Genomic DNA, 24,221 nt, shown 5'->3' on the forward strand with positions numbered 1-24,221 from the left:
TATATCTTCTCCAGAAATGGCACCGTGCTATATGTATATTGCATTTTTGGGTATGATTTTTGGGTATGGTCTAGCCATGACCTGTTTCCTTTTTGTATAATCTATCTCTCACTGGTAAAATAAACCAAGCCTAAAAATTCTAGACTGTTTATGTCTTTGACAGTGGGCAAACTTACAAAATCAGCAAGGGATCAAATACTTATTTCCTTCACTGTACATATAAATACACAAAAAACAACCACTATAATCTATTATTCCCGTGGCCAGGGTACATAAGACTCCAGTATTACTAACGTATTTGAGGAAAAACATATCCAAGGTTCACCAGATAACTGGCCTCCTCTTGTCCATTGCATTTTGCAAACCAAATGTTTTTCTATTGATCAATGGAAAGCTGTTTGTTACATGTTAATTTTAGTTTTATGTTTATATACCTAAAATGTGTGTATATTTAGGTACATATATTCAACATATATATATACATTTTTACCATGACTGTACTTTTTGATAATATCATCTGTGAATTACAGACAGGTTATTCCAGCCACATGACTTAAGGCTGCCATGGGACAATCGCCATATTGAATAAAGCATGATGGATGGAAAAATATGTGACATCACAATGTGAGATGCAAGCTGAAAAGACTTTATTCATATTTCATAGCTGGTGACATCCCAATGTCAGATGCCAGGCTGTAGAACCTTATGACATGGCTGGTGACATCACAATGCCAGATGCCAGGCTGTAGAACCTTATTGACATAGCTGGTGACATCACAATGCCAGATGCCAGGCTGTACAACCTTATGACATAGCTGGTGACATCACAATGGCAGATGCCAGGCTGTAGAACCTTATGACATAGATGGTGACATCACAATGCCAGGTGGCTTCATACACTGGTGCACAGGTTTGGTACTTTGCACTCACACACTGCAGACGAGGAGAGACGCACGTGAGAGCTCAAAAATGCCGAAAGCGAAGAAGAAGACGAAGCATCTAGAGATTGAAGGAGGAGAGGAGAGTAGAGGAGAGGAGAGAGACAAAAAGAATGTAGGAGAAGAGAGAAAGGAGAAGGCGAGTAAGACTAAGTGGAGCAGAACAACTCGCTTCTTAGCGCGCCTACAGAAAGCCTTTGCCAGGCTTACCGGATGTATGCGGAGGAGGAACAACTCCAAGAAGGAAAATAAATGTTCCGGTGAAGTCCCAGAACCCAGTAACATGGTTCTAGTGGACGACAAAGGTAGGAAATTATGTCGATTATATCCGAATTTTTCTTTGTTGGATAGTTTTGATAAATCAGGACGGATATCTCTAGATTCTAAGTGTAAAGGAACTCAACATCCAGAAACAGTGCTCCTATATAATATACAGTTAGGTCCAGAATTATTTGGACAGTGACACAATCTTCATGATTTGGGCTCTGCTGCCACCACATTGGATTTGAAATGAAACAACTGAGATGCAATTGAAGTGTAGACTTTCAGGTTTAATTCAAGGAGCTGAACAAAAATATCCTGTGAAACGTTTAGGAATTGCAACCATTTTTCTACACAGCCTCCTCATTTCATGGGCTCAAAAGTAATTGGACAAATTAACATTACCATAAATAAAATGTTTTGTTTTTTTTTAAATACTTTGTAGAGAATCCTTTGCAGGAAATGTCTGCCTGAAGTCTGGAAACCATGGACATCACCAAACGCTCGGTTTCCTCCTTTGTGATGTTTCCCAGGCCTTTACTGCAGCGGTCTTCAGTTGTTACTTTGTGGGTCTTTCTGTCTAAGTTTTCTCTTAAGCAAGTGAAATGCAGCTCGATCAGGTTGAGATCTGGTGATTGACTTGGCAATTGCAGAATATTCCACTTCTTTGTCTTAAAAAAAACTCCTGGGTTGCTTTCGCAGTATATTTTGTGTCATTGTCCATCTGTACAGTGGAGCGATGTCCCATCTAGAGTGCCTTTAGCCAGCCATGCATGCCAATGCCATCACACTGCCCCCACCATGTTTTACAGAGGATCGGCTGTGCTTTGGATTATGAGCCGTTCCAAGCCTTCTCCCTACTTTCTTCCTCCCATCATTCTGGTACCGGTTGATCTTAGTTTCATGCTGTTCCAGAACTGGGCGGCTTCTTTACACGTTGTTTGGTAAAGTCTAATCTGGTCTTTCTATTTTTGAGGCTGATTAATGGTTTGCACCTTGTGGTGGACCCGCTGTATTTGCTCTCATGAAGTCTTCTCTTTATGGTAGACTTAGATACTGACAAACCTGGAATCAACTCCAGAAGTTTTACCTGCCTAATTGATGATGGCTTAATGGGGGAATAGCCCATGCAGCTCATTAAATAGCTCTTGAGATAATTGTCCAATTACCTTTGGTCCCTTAAAAAAGAGGCAGCTACATATTAAGGAGCTGATACCCTCAAACTAAAGCTGAGTGTCTGTGCTTTAAACCCATATTGATAATATAACTGTATATTTAATATGCTTTGGTACAAAATGGCAAAACTTGTGTCACTGTCCAAATAATTCTGGACCTAACGGTACCTCACACCACATAACTACATACATAATAATGTATATATTATAGGTAACAAATACAACAGTGCCTTCTACTTGACAGATCAACGCCACACGCTCCCTTAGATCCAGTTTTCCTGACACCATTCTCGTCTAATAAAATTTAAAGAGGTATTCCCATCTTAGGCATTTATGGCATATCTACGGGAACCTTCGCCTTTGGGGATAACAGGGGTCTGGTATTCCCTTGTTGCCGAATTTTAATGGGAAATGATGTACTAGGGTAACTTGACCCCTTTCTCTCAATAGGTGAGGGACCTAGAGGTGTAAACTGTACCTATCAAGCACTTATGGGCATATCCTGTGGATGTGCCATAAAAGCCTAAGATGGGAATATCTCTTTAGCTATCTGCTATATGAAGTAAAAATTTCTATTTATCGTGTTACATAATATTACACATTGCTGCGACTTTCCAGTAATATTAACTATTGTCATATGTATTATACCTAACTATTAGACATAGATAAACCCTCCGGGGGGATGATTTAAGCATCATGGAGATTAGGTCAACCAATCAAGATGCAGATTTAATTTTTCCAAAGCAGTTGTAATAAAAGCTGCACTGTGATTGGTTGCTATGAGCAATAAGGTCAGTTTTACGATAAGACAGATTTCATAAATGAGGCCTATTGGCAGCAGAAAAGATCCCACTGGAGTCCCCACTAAATCCACCACATGCTAAGCATGGTATTATCCTATGATATTAAAGTAATAGTAATGAATGGCAGGTAAGAACACTATAATATTCCCAAACGCCAAATAGGAGAAAATGAGACAAAAGCGATCAATGAAAAAAAAGATATCAGAAATAATAATCAATTAGGCCCTGTTAGCGACTGCGTTAAAGTTTGAGCTTATAACCGAAACCACAACGCAGTGCCAGATTCTTTGTGCGACTAATACCACAAGTACCCAATTGACTTTACAATGGCATCCATCGGGGTCTGATGTGGTGTCCATTGTTTTGACGGGAGAAAAAGCGCTGCTTCCAGCACTACTCTTACCATTAACTCTATCAACTGAGGCTCCAACGCAGATCTGAACATAGCCTTATAATAAATGTCTTCTGAACATCAATTTCTCTGAAAGACTGAATAAGAACATTTCACCGACCCAGTTTATACATGAGCTCCATTAAGAACATTTCACCGACCCAGTTTATACATGAGCTCCATTAAGTTTTTCACTTCATTGTTTATTACTGAAGTTTTATGTTCATAATGTGACAACAAATTATTAATTCTTCCATGATAATAACAAAATTAAAATCTCTTTCTAATTTTTCCAAAGTTAATGTGACATCTGATCCTAAAGAAAAACCTAAGGGTAAAGATGATCAAAGCCTGAAGGCATATGGACAGGAGAAAGATAAGCTGACAACCAGCTATGTGGAACAACAAATTCTCCAACATTACCATCAGATCCAAGATCAAATCCACATCCATGAGACCCTATACATACAATATTATAGTGGTCAGGATAGTGAGAAACATGCTGGAGATAAGAGCCTGAAGGCAGATAGACAGGAGAAAGACAAGCTGACAAGCTATTATGTGGAACGGCTCATTCTCCAACATTACTGTGAGATCGAAGACCAAATCCACATAATTGAGACCCTATACATACAGTATTATAGTGATCAGGATGGTGAGAAACATGCTGGAGATAAGAGCCTGAAGATCGATGGACAGGCCAAAGACAAGCTAACAACCAGCTATGTAGAACACCAGATTCTCCAACATTACCATGAGATCGAAGACCAAATCCACATCCATGAGACCCTATACATACAGTATTATAGTGGTCTGGATAGTGAGAAACTTGCTGGAGCTAAGAGCCTGAAGGCCGATGGACAGGCCAAAGACAAGCTGACAACCAGCTATGTGGAACAACAAATTCTCCAACATTATCATGAGATCGAAGACCAAATCCACATCCATGAGACCCTATACATACAGTATTATAGTGGTCTGGATAGTGAGAAACTTGCTGGAGATAAGAGCCTGAAGGCCGATGGACAGGCCAAAGACAAGCTGACAATCAGCTATGTGGAACAACAAATTCTCCAACATTACCATGAGATCGAAGACCAAATCCATATCCTTGAGACCCTATACATACAGTATTATAGTGGTCAGGATAGTGAGAAACATGCTGGAGAGGAGACAGAGGACAGGAAAGGCAGTGTGACACCAAAGACATCACAAAGTTGCAGCAGTTGTCGTGAAGAAAAAAGTGACAATGCCTGTCTGGAAGAGCCGGTGGCCACATCTATCTATAAGAAGAAGACTGCCACAGTAGCCCTATCTCTGAAAACCTTTACTTTCCACACTCTATTAGCAAAAGGGGGTTTCGGAAAAGTTTTGGTGGCAACAGATGTCATCCGGAAAGAACATGTTGCCATTAAAGTGGTCAACAAGAAGATACACACAGAGTATGGGTACAACCTGGCAGAACGTGAGATTCTCCATCTATCACACGAGAACCACTACCTAGTTCATGGCCTTGCTGCCTTCCAGACTGAGAGCTACGTCTATTATGTGATGGAACTGGCCACCAGGGGGGACCTAAATGATTTTATTGAGATGAACCTTCGTCTGGATTTTTCCACGTCAAGATTCATAACAGCAGAAGTGGTTTGCAGTCTGCAGTTCCTGCATAAAAAAGGCATCATACACCGCGACCTGAAGCCCAAAAACATCCTACTGACCAGAGAGGGCCACATCAAATTAGCCGATTTTGGTATTTCTATCATGAATGCGTATGAGCGCACTGCAGAGCGTTTCAGGGGAACACCAGGATACGCTGCCCCAGAAATGGTCAAGTGCCTGGAACATGGACGAGAGGTTGACTTCTTTGCTCTGGGAGTGACTTTGTACAAAATGTCCTCGGGTAGGCACCCTTTCTACGGCACAACAAAGGAATTGATTAATTATGCTGTCACCACCAAAACGCCTTCCTACCCAGAGTTCCTAACCCCTGAGACAGTGCAGATCTTAAAAGGGCTTCTAAACAAAAACAACCACAGACGGCTGGGAGTCAAAGGAAACATCAGAAAACATAAATTTTTCTCAGCTGTGAACTGGAATGATGTGGAAAACCGGACAGCAGTTCCCCCTCAGATACTCGTGTCAGTTCCTGAGTACCTAAACGTTACTTCCACTCTGCGCTACAAGGAAGAGCCGTACAGCATAAAGTCTCAGAAGCTGTTTGAAGACTTCAGCTTTGTATGTCCTGCGTGGTCTGAAAACTATCATCCCACCAACATCGTGTAGATCACTGACTGGGTGGTCAAACTGTTTTCCAAATGGCCATCCAGAAAATAAAAACAGGACGGGACTGCTGGACTCACGACTTCTAACTGGTCTACATGACTAGAAGGAGCTGTACATTACCACCTTATATTTATAGCTCTAATAAATATTATAACATCACTGCCGTAATGTCATTACTTTAGGTCACTTTTTTAGAACTTGAGTTATTGTATTGTTGTTATTGTTATATACTGTTATAACTGTTATATACTGTTATATACACATGTGCATGTTTCTCTCTCCACTCCAGTATATTAGAAGCTCAGCTCAGCTGTTGTATAGCTCCCATAGACTTGAATGAAGAGAACAGAACATATGCGAGTCCACCTCCAGATTCAAATTCTACCTGGATGTGGCCCAGAGGTGGGAGACCAACCTGTCAGCCATTTCTATGGGAAAGGATATGTGATAAATATCTACGATGGGAAAACCCCTACCGGATACGAACACACAGGACAGAAACGCTGCGTAAAAGTACACAGCGTATCTGTCCTGGAAGTCGCAGGGAATTCTGCCCGAAAAACTGCACCAAATTGTGGTGCAGTTTTTCAGGCGGCATGTCCACTGCAGAAATCCATCAGATCTATGGCATACAGGTCATGCTGCGGATATTTTTTTCTGCCACAAGTGAATGAGGTTTTGGAAAATTTGTTGCAAAATCTCGGTGTGGAATCCACAAGTCCTCCCTTTCTGTACGTGTCCTAAATACTTTATAATTATGATGTGTGAAATAGCTGAAGCAAAGCTTGTTTTTTTAAGCAAAGATCTATTTAACCCCTTAGCCCTTATTCACACAACAGTGAAAAACGGCCGTGTGATGGCCGTCCTTTTAAAACATGGCCGATTTCAGAGCAATGATATTGAATGGGTGCATTCACACGGCCGTTTTTTTAACGGCCGGTGAATAATGGCCGTCAAAAAATAGGACATGTCCTATTTTTGGGTCATTTTAACGACCTGACAGCGCCCATAGAATTCAATGGATCAGTTTTTAACGGCTGTCAATACATGTAACAACCGTTAAAAACGGATCTGTTACATGGGGATTGGCAAGGGAACTACTAGTTCCCTTGCTGGCTATCGTTGGCATACTCACTGTTGCAGCGCTTCTGCAGGTGTGGTCACTCGTCTTCACGGGTTTGAAGGCGCCTCGATGATGTCATCGCCCCGTCGCGCTGCCTTGCCAGATCCCGTGCAGACAAGTGACCACTCCTGAAGAAGACAAGAGACGGCGCTGCACCCGTGAGTATGTGGCATCATCTACAGGGAGGCTGGTATGGCATCTACAGGGAGGCTGGTGTGGCACGATGTACAGGGAGGCTGGTGAGGCATCTACAGGGAGGCAGTGTGGCATCTACAGGGAGGCTGGTGTGACACGATCTACAGGGAGGCTGGTGTGGCATCTAAAGGGAGGGTGGTGTGGCATCATCTACAGGGAGGCTGGTGTGGCATCATCTACAAGGAATCGTGTGTCATCATATACAGGGAGGTGTGTGGCATCATATACAGGGAGGCTGGTGTGGCATCATCTACAGGGAGGCTGGTGTGGCATCATCTACAGGGAATCGTGTGTCATCATATACAGGGAGGTGTGTGGCATCATATACAGGGAGGCTGGTGTGGCATCATCTACAGGGAGGCTGGTGTGGCATCATATACAGGGAGGCTGTAAATAGTGTCTAGGTGAACATGTGACCTTCCTTTGGGTGTTTTCAGGGGGCTGGGACAAAAAAAGCCTGACCAATGAAATTCATCCGTTTTTTTAACGGCCATGAAAAACTGATGCATAATGGATGTAAAACGGCCATTAAAAACGGACAGATGGACTGGAAATGGATGAAAATTTGGAGATAAACGGATGCAAAATAGCCATGAAAAACTGACAGTTGATCAGTTTTTAATGGACATTTTTTTTCACTGTCGTGTGAATGAGGCCTTAGGCCTCTTTCACACGACAGTGAAAAACGGCCATGTGATGGCCGTCCTTTTAACGGCTTTCACATGGCCGTTTTCAGAGCAATGATATTCTATGGGTGCATTCACACGGCCGTTTTTTTAACGGCCCGTGAATAATGGCCGTCAAAAAATAGGACATGTCCTATTTTTGGCCGTTTTAACGGCCTGACGGCCCCCATAGAAGTCAATGGATCCGTTTTTAACGGCTGTCAATACATGTAACAACCGTTAAAAACTGATCTGTTACATGGGGATTGGCAAGGGAACTACTAGTTCCCTTGCTGGCTATCGTTGGCATACTCACGTTTGCGGCGCTTCTTCAGGTGTGGTCACTCATCTGTGGTCACTCGGGTTTGAAGGCGCCTCGATGACGTCATCGCCCCGTCGCGCTGCCTTGCCAGATCCCGTGCAGAAGAGTGACCACAAGTGAAGAAGAGGAGAGACGGCGCTGCTCTCGTGAGTATGTTGCATGATCTATAGGCAGGCTGGTGTGGCATCTACAGGGAGGCTGGTGTGGCATCTACAGGGAGGCTGGTGTGGCATCTACAAGGAGGCTGGTGTGGCATCAACAGGGAGGCTGGTGTGGCACGATCTACAGGGAGGCTGGTGTGGCACGATCTACAGGGAGGCTGGTGTGGCACGATCTACAGGGAGGCTGGTGTGGCACGATCTACAGGGAGGCTGGTGTGGCACGATCTACAGGGAGGCGTGTGTCATCATCTACAGGGAGGTGTGTGGCATATACAGGGAGGCGTGTGGCATCATCTACAGAGAGGCGTGTGGCATCATCTACAGGGAGGCGTGTGGCATCTACAGGGAGGCGTGTGGCATCATCTACAGGGAGGCGTGTGGCATCATCTACAGGGAGGCGTTTGGCATCATCTACAGGGAGGCGTGTGGCTTAATCTACAGGGAGGCGTGTGGCATCATCTACAGGGAGGCGTGTGGCATCATCTACAGGGAGGCGTGTGGCATCATCTACACGGGGCGTGTGGCATCATATACAGGGGGCGTGTGGCATCATATACAGGGGGCGTGTGGCATCATATACAGGGGGCGTGTGGCATCATCTACAGGGAGGCTGTAAATAGTGTCTAGGTGAACATGTGACCTTCCTTTGGTTGTTTTCAGGGGGTTGGGACAAAAAAAGCCTGACCAATGAAATTCATCAGTTTTTTTAACGCCCATGAAAAACTGATGCAAAATGGATGTCAAACGGCCATTAAAAACGGACAGATGGACTTGAAATGGATGAAAATTTAGAGACAAACTGATGCAAAATGGCCATGAAAAACTGACAGTTGATCAGTTTTAAATGGACATTTTTTTTCACTGTCGTGTGAATAAGGCCTTAGTGTCTAAGCCTGTTTTGGCCTTGTGGACACAGCCGATTTTTGCAAATCTGACACGTGTCACTTTATGTGGTAATAACTCCAGAATGCTTTTGCCTATCCAAGCGATTCTGAGAATGTTTTCTCGTGAAATGTTGTACTTTATGATACTGAAAAAAATATAGTCGTTAAATTCAATATTTATTTGTAAAAAACACCAAAATTTAGAGAAAATTTGCAAAAATCTGCATTTTTTTAAATTGTAATGTATCTGCTTGTAAAACAGATCTTAACACCACACAAAATATTTACTAGTTAACATTTCCTAAATGGCTACTTTATGTTTGCATCGTTTTTTGAACATCCTTTTATTTTTCTAGGACGTTACAAGGCTTACAACTTTAGCTGCAATTTCTCGCATTTTCAAGAAAATTTCAAAAGGCCATTTTTTCAGGAACCAGTTCAGTTCTGAAGTGGCTTTGAGAGCCTTATATATTAGAAACCCCCTATAAGACACCACATTTTAAAAACTGCATACCTCAAAGTATTCAAAACAGCATTCAGAAATTATTTTAACCCTTTAGGCATTTCACAGGAAATAAAGCAAAGTAGAGGTGAAATTTACAAATTTAAATTTTTTTTTAACGAAATTTATTTGTAATACAGTTTTTTCTGTAACACAGAAGGTTTTACCAGAGAAACGCAACTCACAATTTTTCTAGGGGTATAGTTAGCATTTTGACCCTGCACGGTTTTTGCTGAATTTATGGGAATTATGCCATGAAATTGAAAATCTAAATTTTTTCTAATAAAATGTAGTTTTAGCTCAGATTTTTTCATTTTTAATACAGATAAAGGAGAAAAAACACCCCAATATTTGTGAAGCAAACTCTTCTGAGCACAGCAATATCCCATATGTGGTAATAAACTGCTGTTTGGACACATGGCGGAAGTTAGAAAGGACGGAGCGCCATTTGACTTTTGGAGCTCAAGTTTTGCTGGAATGGTTTGCGGCCCCATGTCACATTTGCAAAGCCACTGAGGGGCCAAAATAATGCAAACCCGGCAAAAGTGACCCCATTTGGGAAACTATACCCCTCGTGGAATTTATCTAGCGGTATAGTGAGCATTTTGACCTCACAGTTTTTTTCCTGAATTATTGGGATTATGCAGTGAAAATTAAAATCTACATTCTTTCCACTAAAATGTTGAATTGTTTTCATTTTCACAAGGAATAAAGGAGAAAAAGCACCCCAACAATTGCAAAGCAATTTCTCCCAAGTACGGCAATACCCCATATGTGGTCATAAACTGTTGCTTGGATAAACCGCAGGGCCCAGAATGGCAGGAGTGCTACTTGGCATGTAGATTTTGGTTGATTGTTTTACGCAATGAAATCCGCAGATGTTATGTGTGTTGCGTTGCGGATTGCTTTCGCAAACAGGATATTTCATCATTTTGGCTGGACCTATGTGTTTCGAGGTCTATAGCCAGACTGAGATGGAATGTTTGAAATAGAGCAGGATGTGATCTGCACCTGAATCCGCAACGATAAATCCGCAGCATTTTACTTTTACATTTTAGCCAAATCCGCTACGGAATCTGCAACGCGGATTATATGCGGCATTGTTGCGGACAGTGTCTGCAGAATTCTGCCACGTCTGAACATGCCCTCAGGAAAGGAGTGCTGTGTGGCTCTATCTATAGGGGCTGTGTGATGCTATCTATAGGGGGGTTGTGTGTGTGTGTCGCTATCTACAGGTTTGTGTGTGTGTGGGTCGAAATCTACAGGGGGGTGTGTTAGTAGTGCTACCCACAGGTGTGTGTGTGTGTGTGTGTGTGTGTGTGTGTGTGTGTGTGTGTGGCTGGCGCTATCTACAGGTTTGTGTGTGTGTGTGTGTGTGTGTGTGTGTGTGTGTGAGTGGGGCACTTTGTACAGGGGGGGTGTGTGGCGCTATCTACATGGGGGTGTATGTGAGGCGCTATCTACATGTGTGTTTTGTGTGTGTGTGTGTGTGTGTGTGTGTGTGTGTGTGTGTGTGGTGGTATCTACAGGGGGGTGTGTGGTGCTATCTACATGGGTGGTTGGCGCTATCTACAGGGGGCACTGTGTATGTGGTGCTTTACTTTACAGTGTGTGACACAATTATAGTCAGGGGCGCAGTGCATGGTGATATTATATTTAGGGGCTGCAGAAATGGGTCATGGCCGGGAGAAGTCGTCATGAGCGCTGGATCGGATGGAGAAGAAAAGAGGAAAAAAAACTACTAGCATCTAAAACTTTGTCACCTGTGAGTCACTGGATTTGTAGAGAATCTGTCCCCTCTCCTGACATGTTTATTATAGGAAATCTTTGTATTCCACATAAAGTCTTTCTGAAGTCCAGGATTTAAAGAAAAATTGGTGTTACCATTCCCCTTGTCAGGAGGATGTGTCCCTGCACAGTGTAATACTGTCAGTATGTAGGGACACAGCCCTGTGAAAGGGGGATCGTAACACCCATTTGTTAATGCGTGTGCAAAAAGGTAATGTTAGCAATAGTTACGGCGCGGCCCAAGTTTGGGTAACAGCCCAGGGCCTATGGTCTACTTAATCTGCCACTGCTGTCCATATATAAACAATAACGTCAGGGGCTCCTCTGGCACGTCGGAATCCCAGGCCAAAGCATTACCAACGCCTGGCTAGGGATATCACTCATAGAATGAGTCCATGACTTCCCTGTACTTATAAGAGTGCTGGAAGGTAATAAGTATTTGATCCCCTACCAACCATTAAGAGTTCAGCCTCCTCCAGACCAGTTACACGCTCCAAATCAACTTGGTGCCCGCATTAAAGACAGCTGTCTTAAATGGTCACCAGTATAAAAGACTCCTGTCCACAGACTCAATTAATCAGTCTGACTCTAACCTCTACAACATGGGAAAGACCAAAGAGCTTTCTAAGGATGTCAGGGACAAGATCATAGACCTGCACAAGGCTGGAATAGGCTACAAAACCATAAGTAAGGCGCTGCGTGAGAAGGAGACAACTGTTGGTGCAATAGTAAGAAAATGGAAGACATACAAAATGACTGTCAATCGACATCGATCTGGGGCTCCATGCAACATCTCACCTCGTGGGGTATCCTTGATCCTGAGGAAGGTGAGAGCTCAGCCGAAAAGTACACGGGGGGAACTTGTTAATGATCTCAAGGCAGCTGGGACCACAGTCACCAAGAAAACCATTGGTAACACATTACGCCGTAATGGATTAAAATCCTGCAGTGCCCGCAAGGTCCCCATGCTCAAGAAGGCACATGTACAGGCCCGTCTGAAGTTTGCAAATGAACATCTGGATGATTCTGAGAGTGATTGGGAGAAGGTGCTGTGGTCAGATGAGACTAAAATTGAGCTCTTTGGCATTAACTCAACTCGCCGTTTTTGGAGGAAGAGAAATGCTGCCTATGACCCAAAGAACACCGTCCCCACTGTCAAGCATGGAGGTGGAAACATTATGTTTTGGGGGTGTTTCTCTGCTAAGGGCACAGGACTACTTCACCGCATCAATGGGAGAATGGATGGAGCCATGTACCGTCAAATCCTGAGTGACAACCTGCTTCCCTCCACCAGGACATTAAAAATGGCTCGTGGCTGGGTCTTCCAGCACGACAATGACCCGAAACATACAGCCAAGGCAACAAAGGAGTGGCTCAAAAAGAAGCACATTAAGGTCATGGAGTGGCCTAGCCAGTCTCCAGACCTTAATCCCATCGAAAACTTATGGAGGGAGCTGAAGATCCGAGTTGCCAAGCGACAGCCTCGAAATCTTAATGATTTACAGATGATCATCAACTACTAAAAACGTCTGACTGCTGTGCTTGCCAACAAGGGTTTTGCCACCAAGTATTAAGTCTTGTTTGCCAAAGGGATCAAATACTTATTTCCCTGTGCACAATGCAAATAAATATATATAATTTTGACAATGTGATTTTCTGGTTTTTTTTTTATATAATCTATCTCTCACTGGTAAAATAAACCAAGCCAAAAATTCTAGACTGTTTATGTCTTTGACAGTGGGCAAACTTACAAAATCAGCTAGGGATCAAATACTTATTTCCTTCACTGTACATATAAATACACAAAAAACAACCACTATAATCTATTATTCCCGTGGCCAGGGTACATAAGACTCCAGTATTACTAACGTATTTGAGGAAAAACATATCCAAGGTTCACCAGATAACTGGCCTCCTCTTGTCCATTGCATTTCGCAAACCAAATGTTTTTCTATTGATCAATGGAAAGCTGTTTGTTACATGTTAATTTTTGTTTTATGTTTATATACCTAAAATGCTGTGTATATTTAGGTACATATATTCAACATATATATATACATTTTTACCATGACTGTACTTTTTGATAATATCATCTGTGAATTACAGACAGGTTATCCCAGCCACATGACTTAAGGCTGCCATGGGACAATCGCCATATTGAATAAAGCATGATAGATGGAAAAATATATGACATCACAATGTGAGATGCAAGCTGAAAAGACTTTATTCATATTTCATAGCTGGTGACATCCCAATGTCAGATGCCAGGCTGTAGAACCTTATGACATGGCTGGTGACATCACAATGCCAGATGCCAGGCTGTAGAACCTTATTGACATAGCTGGTGACATCACAATGCCAGATGCCAGGCTGTACAACCTTATGACATAGTTGGTGACATCACAATGCCAGGTGGCTTCATACACTGGTGCACAGGTTTGGTACTTTGCACTCACACACTGCAGACGAGGAGAGACGCACGTGAGAGCTCAAAAATGCCGAAAGCGAAGAAGAAGACGAAGCATCTAGAGATTGAAGGAGGAGAGGAGAGTAGAGGAGAGGAGGGAGACAAAAAGAATGTAGGAGAAGAGAGAAAGGAGAAGGCGAGTAAGACTAAGTGGAGCAGAACAACTCGCTTCTTAGCGCGCCTACAGAAAGCCTTTGCAAGGCTTACCGGATGTATGCGGAGGAGGAACAACTCCAAGAAGGAAAATAAATGTTCCGGTGAACTCCCAGAACCCAGTAACATGGTTCTAGTGGACGACAAAGGTAGGAAATTATGTTGATTATATAATAATTATAAATACACAGAATAGGCCTCATCAATCAAAACTGTCTAACAGAAAAACTGTTCTTATTACCCATAGCAACCAATAAGAGCCCAGATTTAATTTCTTAAGCCGCCCCTTAATCCGAATTTTTCTTTGTTGGATAGTTTTGATAAATCAGGACGGATATCTCTAGAGTCTAAGTGTAAAGGAACTCAACATCCAGAAACTGTGCTCCTGTATAATATACAGTTAGGTCCAGAATTATTTGGACAGTGACACAATCTTCATGATTTGGGCTCTGCTGCGACCACATTGGATTTGAAATGAAACAACTGAGATGCAATTGAAGTGTAGATTTTCAGGTTTAATTCAAGGAGCTGAACAAAAATATCCTGTGAAACGTTTAGGAATTGCAACCATTTTTCTACACAGCCTCCTCATTTCATGGGCTCAAAAGTAATTGGACAAATTAACATTACCATAAATAAAATGTTTTGTTTTTTTTTAAATACTTCGTAGAGAATCCTTTGCAGGAAATGTCTGCCTGAAGTCTGGAAACCATGGACATCACCAAACGCTCGGTTTCCTCCTTTGTGATGTTTCCCAGGCCTTTACTGCAGCGGTCTTCAGTTGTTACTTTGTGGGTCTTTCTGTCTAAGTTTTCTCTTAAGCAAGTGAAATGCAGCTCGATCAGGTTGAGATCTGGTGATTGACTTGGCCATTGCAGAATATTCCACTTTTTTGTCATAAAAAAAACTCCTGGGTTGCTTTCGCAGTATATTTTGGGTCATTGTCCATCTGTACAGTGGAGCGATGTCCCATCTAGAGTGCTTTAGCAGCCATGCATGCCTATGCCATCACACTGCCCCCACCATGTTTTACAGAGGATGTGCTGTGCTTTGGATCATGAGCCGTTCCAAGCCTTCTCCATACTTTCTTCCTCCCATCATTATGGTGCCGGTTGATCTTAGTTTCATGCTGTTCCAGAACTGGGCGGCTTCTTTACACGTTGTTTGGTAAAGTCTAATCTGGTCTTTCTATTTTTGAGGCTGATTAATGGTTTGCACCTTGTGGTGGACCCGCTGTATTTGCTCTCATGAAGTCTTCTCTTTATGGTAGACTTAGATACTGACACACCTGGAATCAACTCCAGAAGTTTTACCTGCTTAATTGATGATGGCTTAATGGGGGAATAGCCCATGCAGCTCATTAAATAGCTCTTGAGATAATTGTCCAATTACCTTTGGTCCCTTAAAAAAGAGGCAGCTACATATTAAGGAGCTGATACCCTCAAACTAAAGCTGAGTGTCTGTGCTTTAAACCCATATTGATAATATAACTGTATATTTAATATGCTTTGGTACAAAATGGCAAAACTTGTGTCAATGTCCAAATAATTCTGGACCTAGCTGTACCTCACACCACATAACTACATACATAATAATGATCAATTAGGCCCTGTTAGCGACTGCGTTAAAGTTTGAGCTTATAACCGAAACCACAACGCAGTGCCAGATTCTTTGTGCGACTAATACCACAAGTACCCAATTGACTTTACAATGGCATCCATCGGGGTCTGATGTGGTGTCCATTGTTTTGACGGGAGAAAAAGCGCTGCTTCCAGCACTACTCTTACCATCAACTCTATCAACTGAGGCTCCAACGCAGATCTGAACATAGCCTTATAATAAATGTCTTCTGAAGATCACTTTCTCTGAAAGACTGAATAAGAACATTTCACCGACCCAGTTTATACATGAGCTCCATTAAGAACATTTCACCGACCCAGTTTATACATGAGCTCCATTAAGTTTTTCACTTCATTGTTTATTACTGAAGTTTTATGTTCATAATGTGACAACAAATTATTAATTCTTCCATGATAATAACAAAATTAAAATCTCTTTCTAATTTTTCCAAAGTTAATGTGACATCTGAGCCTAAAGAAAAACCTAAGGATTGTAAAGATGATCAAAGCCTGAAGGCATATGGACAGGAGAAAGATAAGCTCACAACCAGCTATGTGGAACAACAAATTCTCCAACATTACCATCAGATCCAAGATCAAATCCACATCCATGAGACCCTATACATACAATATTATAGTGGTCAGGATAGTGAGAAACATGCTGGAGATAAGAGCCTGAAGGCAGATAGACAGGAGAAAGACAAGCTGACAAGCTATTATGTGGAACGGCTCATTCTCCAACATTACTGTGAGATCGAAGACCAAATCCACATAATTGAGACCCTATACATACAGTATTATAGTGATCAGGATGGTGAGAAACATGCTGGAGATAAGAGCCTGAAGATCGATGGACAGGCCAAAGACAAGCTAACAACCAGCTATGTAGAACACCAGATTCTCCAACATTACCATGAGATCGAAGACCAAATCCACATCCATGAGACCCTATACATACAGTATTATAGTGGTCTGGATAGTGAGAAACTTGCTGGAGCTAAGAGCCTGAAGGCCGATGGACAGGCCAAAGACAAGCTGACAACCAGCTATGTGGAACAACAAATTCTCCAACATTATCATGAGATCGAAGACCAAATTCACATCCATGAGACCCTATACATACAGTATTATAGTGGTCAGGATAGTGAGAAACATGCTGGAGAGGAGACAGAGGACAGGAAAGGCAGCGTGACACCAAAGACATCACAAAGTTGCAGCAGTTGTCGTGAAGAAGAAAGTGACAATGCCTGTCTGGAAGAGCCGGTGGCCACATCTATCTATAAGAAGAAGACTGCCACTGTAGCCCTATCTCTGAAAACCTTTACTTTCCACACTCTATTAGCAAAAGGGGGTTTCGGAAAAGTTTTGGTGGCAACAGATGTCATCCGGAAAGAACATGTTGCCATTAAAGTGGTCAACAAGAAGATACACACAGAGTATGGCTACAACCTGGCAGAACGTGAGATTCTCCATCTATCACACGAGAACCACTACCTAGTTCATGGCCTTGCTGCCTTCCAGACTGAGAGCTACGTCTATTATGTGATGGAACTGGCCACCAGGGGGGACCTAAATGATTTTATTGAAATGAACCTTCGCCTGGATTTCCCCACGTCAAGATTCATAACAGCAGAAGTGGTTTGCGGTCTGCAGTTCCTGCATAAAAAAGGCATCATACACCGCGACCTGAAGCCCAAAAACCTCCTACTGACCAGAGAGGGCCACATCAAATTAGCCGATTTTGGTATTTCTATCATGAATGCGTATGAGCGCAACGCAGAGCGTTTCAGAGGAACACCAGGATACGCTGCCCCAGAAATGGTCAAGTGCCTGGAACATGGACGAGAGGTTGACTTCTTTGCTCTGGGAGTGACTTTATACAAAATGTCCTCGGGTAGGCACCCTTTCTACGGCACAACAAAGGAATTGATTAATTATGCTGTCACCACCAAAACGCCTTCCTACCCAGAGTTCCTAACCCCTGAGACAGTGCAGATCTTAAAAGGGCTTCTAAACAAAAACAAACACAGACGGCTGGGAGTCAAAGGAAACATCAGAAAACATAAATTTTTCTTAGCTGTGAACTGGAATGATGTGGAAAACCGGACAGCAGTTCCCCCTCAGATACTCGTGTCAGTTCCTGAGTACCTAAACGTTACTTCCACTCTGCGCTACAAGGAAGAGCCGTACAGCATAAAGTCTCAGAAGCTGTTTGAAGACTTCAGCTTTGTATGTCCTGCGTGGTCTGAAAACTATCATCCCACCAACATCGTGTAGATCACTGACTGGGTGGTCAAACTGTTTTCCAAATGGCCGTCCAGAAAATAAAAACAGGACGGGACTGCTGGACTCACGACTTCTAACTGGTCTACATGACTAGAAGGAGCTGTACATTACCACCTTATATTTATAGCTCTAATAAATATTATAACATCACTGCCGTAATGTCATTACTTTAGGTCACTTTTTTAGAAGTTTAGTTATTGTATTGTTGATAATGTTATATGCTCTATTACAATAAAGGAGTTCTCCAACCACAGACGTTTATGGCATATCCTGTGGATGTCTAATAGGTGTGTGACCCACACATATCGTGAGAATGGAAGTCCCCTAATCCCATCCCACTGTTTAAGCGGGTGCTGGCCCACACACTCAGACATAGCTTGAGTGGAGAGGTGGGGGCACATGTGCGTATCTCTCTCCACTCCAGTATATTAGAAGCTCAGCTCAGCTGTTGTATAGCTCCTATAGACTTGAATGAAGAGAACAGAACATATGCGTGTCCACCTCCAGATTCAAATTCTACCTGGATGTAGCGAGGGGGGCCCAGAGGTGGGAGACCTACCTGTCAGCCATTTCTATGGGAAAGGATATGTCATAAATACCTACGATGGGAAAACCCCTACAGGATACGAACACACAGGACAGAAACGCTGCGTAAAAGTACACAGAGTATCTGTCCTGGAAGTCGCAGGGAATTCCACTCTAAAAACCGCAGCAAATTGTGGTGCAGTTTTTCAGGCGGCATGTCCACTGCGGAAATCCATCAGATCTATGGCATACAGGTCATGCTGCGGATATTTTTTTCTGCCACAAGTGAACGAGGTTTTGGAAAAATTGTTGCAAAATCTCGGTGTGGAATCCACAAGTCCTCCCTTTCTGTACGTGTCCTAAATACTTTATAATTATGATGTGTGAAATAGCTGAAGCAAAGCTTGTTTTTTTAAGGAAAGATCTATTTAACCCCTTAGCCCTTATTCACACGACAGTGAAAAACGGCCGTGTGATGGCCGTCCTTTTAACGGTCTTCACATGGCCGTTTTCAGAGCAATGATATTCTATGGGTGCATTCACACGGCCGTTTTTTTAACGGCCCGTGAATAATGGGCGTCAAAATATAGGACATGTCCTATTTTTGGGTCGTTTTAACGGCCTGACGGCCCCCATGGAAGTCAATGGATTCGTTTTTAACGGCTGTCAATACATGTAACAACCCAGTGGCGTAACTACCACAGTAGCAGCAGTAGCAGCTGCTACGGGGCCCGGGGCATGGGGGGGCCCGTGTCAGGCACATTACATTATGTGCCAGGCATGGAGGCACGGGCCCCCTAATGCCTACTAGTATCCCGTCCCTAACGTTACACTAGGCATCCGGGGGGGGGGGCCCGGTGACAGCCGCGGGGGGGGGGGGTCCGGGGCCCGGTGATATTCACTGTGCACTCCACTGATAGTCCGACGACTCCTCCTCCACACACAGTGGAATAGGACGGCGATACGTGGTAGGAGGAGCGCTAAGGCAGGGGAGAGGACAGGGGGCGGAGCTAAACGAATGGCGCGAGACATCGGGCGGAGGACAGTACAGTCAGGAGCCAGGACTGCCGGAGAACTAGCATCCCATAGGACGGGCGGAGGACAATCAGAGGACGGCCGGAGGACGAGCAGACTGCAGAGGACAGGTACATAAAATAAAAAAGTTCATGGGAGAAGGGAAAAGTTTTTAGGTAGAAAAAACTGCCTCATAATTCCTTCCGGAATTTTGATGCATATTTTGAACACTTCCCACGTTTTTCGTTGCGTTTTTTGTGACGTTTTTCGGCCATCGGGCCGTGGGCAGAAAAACGCAGCAAAAAATGCATGGGAGGCGTTGGCGTCTTTTTCTCGCGAGCAGTAAAACTGCCTTGCGGGAAAAAGAAGCGACATGCCCTATCTTCGGGCGTTTACGCCTCTGACCTCCCATTGACTTCAATGGGAGGCAGAGAAAGCGTATTTCGCGGTGTTTTATGCCCGCGGCGCTCAATGGGCGCGGGCAAAAATCGGCGTGCAGGCAAAGGAAAATCTGCCTCAAACTTCCAAACGGAATTTTGAGGCAGATATTCTTCCTGCAAAAAACTCAGTGTGAACATAGCCTAACGCTTCTTTTACCCGCAGGCATTTTTTAATGCTCGCAGGAAAAATTTCATGGTTTTCAATGGGTGGCACTTTCCCCCTAACACCTATACTGAAGCCTTAAGGTCCTGTTCACACAGATTTTTTTGCAGACAGAAAAATCTGCCTAAAAATTCCTTCTGTAATTTTGAGTCAGATTTTCACATGCCTGCACGCCGTTTGCCGTATTTTTTGCTGCGTTTTTTGGCGGCGGACATTGAGCGCCGCAGACAAATTTCTCTGCCTCTTATTGTCAATGGGAGGTCAGAGACGTAAACATACGGAGATAGGGGCAAGTCGCTTGTTCCCGTGAGCGGTTTTAGCGCTCGCTGGAAAAGACACATCCGTTTCCGTCTGTTTTTTTACAAGTTTTTCCGCGTCAAAAAGTATGCTGAAAAACTCAGTGAATTCCCCCTAAGGGTATGTTCACACACACTAATTACGGACGTAATTCGGCCTTTTTTGCCCCGAATTATGTCCGAAAAAAGCGCCTCAATAGCGTTGACAAACATCTACCCATTGAAAGCAATGGGCTGACGTTTGTCTGTTCACACGAGGCGTATATTTACGCGCCGCTGTCAAATAACGGCGCGTAAATAGACGCCCGCGTCAAAGAAGTGACCTGTCACTTCTTTGGGCGTAATTGGAGCCGTTATTCATTGACTCCAATGAATAGCAGCGCCAATTACGTCCGTAATGGACACGGCGTTCAAGCGCCTGCACATGCCGTTACGGCTGAAATTACGGGGATGTTTCCTCCTGAAAACATCCCCGTAATTTCAGCCGTTACGGACGCTGTCGTGTGAACATATCCTAACACATATACTGATGCCTGCCTGGCCCTGCCCTCTGCCAAGTTATATAACTTCAAACTTCACACACATTACATTAAAGAAAGGGGTCCTCTGGGCATTTTATATTGATGGCCCATCCTTAGGATAGACCATCAATATCAGATCAGTGGGGGGTCCGTGATTGATGGGACCATAGCGTTCGTCTGACTTTTCCCAGTTAACAAGCACAACACCATACACACACACGGGGCGACTGTGCCTGGGATCGCATTCAAGTGAACGGGACGGAGCTGCAATCCCAGCCACAGCTGCTACCGATGTGTACGGCGTTGTGCCTGGTAAACACTGAAGAGGCCAAGGCGACGAGTTCTACGGCCCCTCCAAAAAAGCTGATCGGCGGGTGTTCCGGGAGTTGGACCCGCAACAATCTAATATTGATAACCTATCATAAAGATAGACCATCAATAAGAAATGTCCAGAGGACCCCTTTAACACCCTAATGACATGCCACGTAAATGTACGTAGCAGCCATCATGGGGAAGTATGGAACGGGCTGAGCGCACCCATACTCAGCAGGTCTCAGCTGTATATTGCAGCCCAGTGTCGCAGTGTAGCTATAGAGGTCACAGTAGTCACAATTGCGACCTGGCCCCGAAGGCAGTGGGCCCGTTGCCCAAAGCGCCATGACTATTATAAATTACTATAGTAACCGGGGCCCTATGTAATAAACTACAAGGACCCCTGTTAGTATAGTAACAATATACTTACCCTCCTCGTTCCCGAGCGCAGCTTTGGTCCTGACGTCTTTTTCACATCTTGACGTCGCGGCGCTGGATGGCGTCAGGACCTTTGGTGCGCCCAGAGCCGAAGAGAAGGGTAAGTGAAACATTACTGTCTGCTGGGGCCCTGTATCTAAGCCTACCACATGTGTTACTAATGGTTTTTTTTTTGTGTTTGTGATCTTTTTTTTTTACAGATTCGGTTGTTGGACTACGTCTGATTCGAGGACTACTTCGATAACGACTTTTTATTTTAAATAAATGGTTAACGAGGGTCGTGTGTTTTTGTTTTATTTCAATAAAATATTTTTTATATGTCTTTTTATTTTTTAAACATTTTATTTCTACCTCTTTAGTAATGGCCACTGGCTGAATGACAGTGTTCATTACTAAGGAGGGACTTAGTGTTAGCCAATGCAGAGGCTAACACTAACCCCCATTATTACCCCGGTACCCACTGCCACAAGGGGTGCTGGGAAGAGCCAGGTATGATCCAGTACCTGACCATCTGTAGTGATGGTCGGGCACTGGGGCGGCCGCAGGTTGGCATTATTAGGCTGGGAAAGGCCAAATACAGTGACCCTTCACACCCTGGTAATGCCAGGCTGCTGCTGCTATGTTGTATCTGGCTGGTTATGAAAATGGGGGGGGACCCCACGTCATTTTTTTTTTTTTAATGGTAAAAAATCCCCCGCACAACCCCCCCACCCCCCATTTTTCATAACCAGCCAGATAGAACACAGCAGCAGCAGCCTGGCCTTACCAGGGTGGGAAGTGCCAATATGGTTGGCCTTTCCCAGCCTAATAATATCAGCCTGCTGCCGGCCCAGTGCACGACCACCACTACAGATGGTCGGGTACTGGATCGTACCCGGCTCTTCCCGGCACACCTGGTGGCAGACGGTACCTGAGTAATAATGGTGGTTAGTGTTGGCCTCTGCACGGCTAACATTAAGCCCCGCCCTTAGTAATGGATGCTGTCAATCAGCCAGCGGGCATCAGTAAGGTGGTAGTAATAAAGTTTTAAAAAATGCAAGGACATAGAAAAAATATTTTATTGAAATAAAAAAAAAACACCACACAACCCTTGTTAACCATTTTATTGAGAATAAAAAGAACTCCGTCATTGACGTAGTGCGAAAATCGAACCTGTAAAAAAAATAAAAAAAGCAAAAAAATTTTGTAACATAAAAAAGCAAAGCAATTATTAACTTACATTTCCTTCACTGGAGCCGCAATGTCAGTGAGCTGAGTCCTATACTGACTTCTAAGCTGTGTATCTAATCCCATCATGTGTGATACTGACTGCTGTGCTGTGTATCTAATCCCATCATGTGTGATACTGTCTGTTGAGTCTTATATCTAATCCTATCATGTGTGATATTGTCTGCCGAGCCATTGTATTTAATCCTATCCATAGCTATGTGGTTGTAGTGCTATAGATATGCTGCCTCATATATATTCATATACACACACATTTTTTGGTGGATATGAATTGTGGCTATTGCCCCTGATGTTTTAAGACCTTCGTGACGCCCCTGGCTGCTAGTGCTGCATTGTTGGGTCACTTAGGAGACTTAGCGATGCAGCTGCAAGCTGCGGCCCGTCGGTCATAAGAAGTTGGGGGGGCCCAAGAAGGACTTTTGTATCAGGGCCTATGAGCCTTTACCTACGCCTTTGATACAGCAGACGCCTCACTGCAACGGGTAGAATCCAAGATCACTCTGATTCCGCGCGTTTAACCTCTTAGATGCTGCGGTCAATAGCAACCACGGCATGTAAGCCCTAAGAAAGAGAGGCCCCTCAGACCGCCCATCCGATGGTTACCATGGCAGCCTGGGGGCCTAATGAAGTCCCCCAGCCTGTCCTCTTTGTGCTCCTATTAAGCCCTTCCAGAGGCATGGCTTTATAAATAAATAAATATGTGTATCAGTTTGTTTGGTGCAACTTTGCAATTTCTTTTATGAAAAACGATTTTTACTTTTTGCGATACAGCTGCTTTGTATGCTGTATACAGAGCGGCTGTATCTTGCACTGAAGCCTGTATCCGTCAGGTCCGCGGCACTAACGCGTGCAGTGTCAGCGAGCCCTGTGTGTCTCTGATACGCAGGATCCACCTGTTATAGATCGTATCTAAGTTATGAACTTAGATGTGATCGATAACAGGTGGATCCTGCTTGACCCGCTAACACTGAACTCGTCAGTACCGCGGACATGACAGATAAAGGCTTCAATGCAACATACAGCTGCTCTGTATACAGGATACAAAGCAGCTGTATCTCAAAATGTAAAAATCGTTTTTAATAAAAGAAATTGCAAAGTTGCACCAAACACACTGATAAATATTTTTATTTAAAAAAAACGCTTTCGAAGCTTTAGAGTATGTTCACACTACAGCGTCCGTAACGAACGAAATTACGGGGCTGTTTTCAGGAGAAAACATCCCCGTAATTTCAGCCGTAACGGCATGTGCAGGCGCTTGAACGCCGCGTC

General features: G+C 43.7%; 2 protein-coding genes across 2 annotated transcripts; both read left to right on the top strand.

Moving 5' to 3' along the window:
• The first annotated feature begins 899 nt into the window (after positions 1 to 899).
• On the top strand, positions 900 to 5,851 carry LOC142748553 (uncharacterized). The gene is made up of 2 exons (XM_075855620.1): positions 900 to 1,243; positions 3,867 to 5,851. The coding sequence occupies exons 1-2, from the start codon at positions 970 to 972 to the stop codon at positions 5,849 to 5,851; spliced, it is 2,259 nt and encodes a 752-aa protein (XP_075711735.1). The 5' UTR covers positions 900 to 969.
• Positions 5,852 to 13,986: 8,135 nt separating this feature from the next.
• Positions 13,987 to 18,007, top strand: LOC142748554 (uncharacterized). The gene is made up of 2 exons (XM_075855621.1): positions 13,987 to 14,260; positions 16,185 to 18,007. The coding sequence occupies exons 1-2, from the start codon at positions 13,987 to 13,989 to the stop codon at positions 18,005 to 18,007; spliced, it is 2,097 nt and encodes a 698-aa protein (XP_075711736.1).
• The last annotated feature ends 6,214 nt before the right edge of the window (positions 18,008 to 24,221 follow it).

The sequence above is a fragment of the Rhinoderma darwinii genome, chromosome 3 (assembly GCF_050947455.1).
Source record: "Rhinoderma darwinii isolate aRhiDar2 chromosome 3, aRhiDar2.hap1, whole genome shotgun sequence".
Classification (NCBI taxonomy): Eukaryota; Metazoa; Chordata; class Amphibia; order Anura; family Rhinodermatidae; genus Rhinoderma; species Rhinoderma darwinii.